Source organism: Camellia sinensis, chromosome 5 (genome assembly GCF_055761805.1).
Source record: "Camellia sinensis isolate YWXY chromosome 5, ASM5576180v1, whole genome shotgun sequence".
NCBI lineage: Eukaryota > Viridiplantae > Streptophyta > Magnoliopsida > Ericales > Theaceae > Camellia > Camellia sinensis.
In genome coordinates this window covers 210,434,090-210,438,088 of record NC_138965.1, presented here as the reverse complement: position 1 = coordinate 210,438,088, position 3,999 = coordinate 210,434,090, and the positions used below count along the sequence as shown (strand labels likewise).

Below are 3,999 nucleotides of genomic sequence, written 5' to 3'. Positions count from 1 at the left end.
AAAATAAAATTCAGAATTCAAATTAATTCCAGAAATAAACTGGTCTCGTTCTACTGTACACCCAAACAGGGCCCTTTCTGTTTTTTATCTGTTTGAATTTTGAACCCAACAGATTCAAATCTGTTTTGCACCTGTTTAATTCAAAACCTACAGCCACCACTACATCTATAAATATGACAGCCCTCATTTGATATTTAACATATTCAGAAAATTCGTACTTCACCTCTGCAAATTTATTCTTCATTTTGCTGCATTTAATTTTTTGTGAGAAAGAGGATAAACACTTAGTGTGTTCGTTAGGCAAACAATTTGTAGTGCTGCTATTGTTTGTAGTTGATCATTTCATCCTGGGAGATAGACGTCCACATTCTGAAAGCACCATGGAGAGGACGAATCTGTCTTAAGGACACAGTGTCAAACACTGGACTTGATCAAATATTTATTAAAAGAAATTAATCAAGTAAGTTGTTTAATTTATTATTCTGTTTTATTTGTTTATTAAATCAGATTTTAATTTTGTTTTTGTAACAAAATAAAATCTGTTTTTATTTATTTATTTATTTTATTTATTTCTAATTTGATTTTTGTAATCAAATAAATTCTCTCATTTTCTTTATTTCTTTATATTCTTGTTATTGTTTAGTACACAACATAATTTAATCTATTTAAATATAATGAAAATTGTCCTACATATTATTGTATTCGTGGTCTTGCCAAAGGACCACTTTATTAATAATTTTTACGTTGTTGAACAGTTTTTTTGTTGAGCCGTGATTCTGACCCCCAGTATGGAGGCACCCCCACCTCCACGTAGGGGGTTGGCAATGAAAAAAACAAAAAAAAAAACAATTTTTAACCAATGGGAGGAGACTCCCAGCACCCCCACTGGGGTCCAACTCATTTTCGTTTTTTGTTTTTGTTTTTCTTTTGGATTAGGAGAAGGGAATTTCAAATTTTGAGCATAAATTGATGAGCCAAGTGATCCAAGTGAATTTTGACTATACCATTACTTCTGCTCGTGGATCACTTTTGGTCTTCAAATAAAATAAAGTAGAAGTTTTAGTTAGGCTGATGATGTCTTGTAAAATATATATACTCAAACGTTTCAATTTGAAGAGAATGGGAATTAGCTTGTTTAGTGTAATTTTTTTTTTCTTTTTAATTTGATGATTAATAATAAGAATACACAAGTTAAAACATTCATCTCTTAACTTTTTAAATAATTATAATTTATTTACCGTAATCTTTGCCTTAAAAGCTTCAAATAAATACTGTATTAATTATTTTTACAGCAATGATTTAGTCATACAATTTTTTCCCTCCCAATGGGACTCTTACGTTCTTTTGGGATGTGGATTGATTTTTTTAATTTTTTGACTATTTTAGTCTGAGATTAAAAAGTTTCATTTGGAATAATTTTTTTAACTTTTGTAAAAAAAAAAAAATGAAATGATTATGAGTTAAATGTGACATTTTCTCATATTTGACTAAAATAACATTTTGTCCTATATAATTATTTTAATCCCAATGACCATCTCAAACCGGGCTAAAATTAACATCTAAATAGACTACAAAATTTATCAAATTGCCTTAGTTAATTTTCTCTTAATATATTTATTAAATATTGAATTAAATTAACAAACACCAGTTAAAATAATAAAATAAAATTTAGAACAGCCATTTTCAACTGTTCTTGATCCAACATTTGAAATGCTCATCAATAAAATTGTAGATTGATCACAATTCATAAACACACTTGGTACTTCTAAAAAGAAGTATCGCTCAAAATGACAACAATCTTTCTAGTATTTTTACACCATTAATTACAAATTTAATCGAATATTATTACAATAAATTTTTATCACCTATAGAAATCCATTGGGGCATATACGAAACCCCGATTGACCCAAGTCAGGTCACTCGGGACTCACCACCGCAAACCTCCGATTCTCTGACCACACCGCCCTGTGCAAGTCTTCAATCCCAACCTTGGAGCTCGTAAACACCACCGTCTCCATCCGATTCCAGCGATTGGCAGCCGCATTTCGCACGCTCCACCACTGGCAACCGCCGTCAACGAACTCGCACATGAACACTTCCTCCGCCATCAAAGGATTGTAGATATTTACAACTTTTCCCGCGAAACAAACAGCGATCGAAGAAAGTTGAAAACTCTCTCCCTTCAGTTTCTCGAGAAACTCCAATGGCATCTCTCCAATCTCTTCACACTCAAAGCTCTCACAATTCACTCCCCAAAGTTTCACTCCTCTGACATTATCTATTTCTCCGATGAGTCCCGCTAAGATCAAACGGTCATCGGAAAACGCAATCACAGAGTAGAAAATACACGGATCGGGACGGAGATCGTACTGTCCAGACCAAGTCTTCGTCTCCGGATCAAACGTGTGCGTCACACCGGAGTGTTTCTCCGTCACGAACAGCTTCAAATCGTCGCTCGCGATCGATAGCCACGTCGAAGCCGAGGAGTCTTTGAGAATCGCCGGCATAGGATCGCACAATTCCCACGCGCGAGTCTCGACGTCGTAGATTTCGACGGCGAGTGGATCGTCCTCGAAATAGCAGGTACCACCGGCGATGATGATGTGGCGGCCCACGGCGGCGACGATCGGGTCGACCCGCCAGACCAGCGGCGCGTCGGTGTGGTGCCACGTCAGATGGAGCGGGTCGAACGAGAAGGAGAGCTTCGATGGGGAGAGCATGTAGAGGAGGTTGGAGTGAGACGATCGGAGGGTGGAGATTTGCTGTTGTTGTTTGATCGGCGGCTGTTGTTGTTTGATTTCGATCCACACGTGCGACCTGGGGTCGAACGCGTGCGAAGTGGTGTGCGTGTGAGCGATGAGCCATGGTTTGGGCTTGTTGAGGTGGCGGAGAGAAGAAAACACCGCACGCTTCCATGACTTGCACACGTGTGAAGCCGGTACGAGGTCGATGAGTGGCACGTACGATAGGATTGTCTCTAACATGTCTCCATGGATTGAAGCTTCTTGAGCCACCACTATAGTTGCTTCAACCATGCTTTGAGAATGCTTTGATTTGGGTTTTTGTTGTGAAAACTTATTGATATGTGTGGTTGTGAAGGTCTAAAGTTTGGTTCTCTTTATATAGGGGAGCGAGGAATTGAGCATATGACTCATTCGTTTGGATAGTTGTTTTGTAATAATATTTTGAGAATTTAAAATATGACAAGTTGGCTCCAACAGTCAATTGAAGGTATTGTCAACTCTTTGTAAGTTCATTAGGAAATCTTCTTTTTTTTTTTTTAATTGAAAAATATTTGAGATTTTTATAAATATTTCACAACTCAATATATAATGATGTAATATGATAAGTGTCAATTTTTAATTGGTTAAACACACAATGGCATGAGTTTCACCATTCTTACCATGTCATTGTGGATGCATTTGTGGGTGCAAACTGTGAGTTAGCATTGTTATTTTTAATTATCTAAAGCAGTTCACATTATATGATTGATAAAACAAATTACTTATAAAATTAAATTAAATTAAGTAGACAATTATAGATGCGTAATTAAATTATCTTTGTCTTCAAAATAATAAATAATAACTTTCAAAATTATATTTATTTATTATTTTTGTAATAGCAAATGTTATTTGATTTATTTATTTAAATTTTTACATAAATTTTTAAATGTATAATAGTTTATTTATTTTTATTTTTTTTATAAAATCACAAAAATATGCAATATATTAAAAGAAAAGAATATATTATAAGAGTAACAAAAGAAAAAAATCTAATACAAATTATGGCTTCGTTTGTGATGTAGGTTGAGTTTTTAACTTTTTGACGTTATTAGCCTAGGGTTAAAAAACTTTGTTTAAGGTAGGTCTTTTGACTATTTTAATTTTTGTGAGAGAAAAAACGAAATGATTATGGATTGGATGTGATATTTTGTCTTATTGAATTAAAAAGCCTATTTTAACTCTTTATACCTATTTTAACTAAAAATTTAACTTTTTT

The 3,999-nt window shown here is 34.3% G+C and overlaps 1 protein-coding gene across 1 annotated transcript; it reads right to left on the bottom strand.

The window, feature by feature from the left end:
• Positions 1-1,711: 1,711 nt before the first annotated feature.
• On the bottom strand, positions 1,712-3,337 carry LOC114313638 (Kelch repeat-containing F-box family protein). Its single transcript, XM_028260044.2, has one exon. The coding sequence runs from the start codon at positions 3,033-3,035 to the stop codon at positions 1,917-1,919; it is 1,119 nt and encodes a 372-aa protein (XP_028115845.2). The 5' UTR covers positions 3,036-3,337; the 3' UTR covers positions 1,712-1,916.
• Positions 3,338-3,999: the final 662 nt, after the last annotated feature.

Coding starts and splice junctions, on each gene's coding strand:
- LOC114313638 (XM_028260044.2), bottom strand. CDS start 3,035: ATGGTTGAAGCAACTATAGTGGTGGCTCAAGAAGCTTCAATCCATGGA.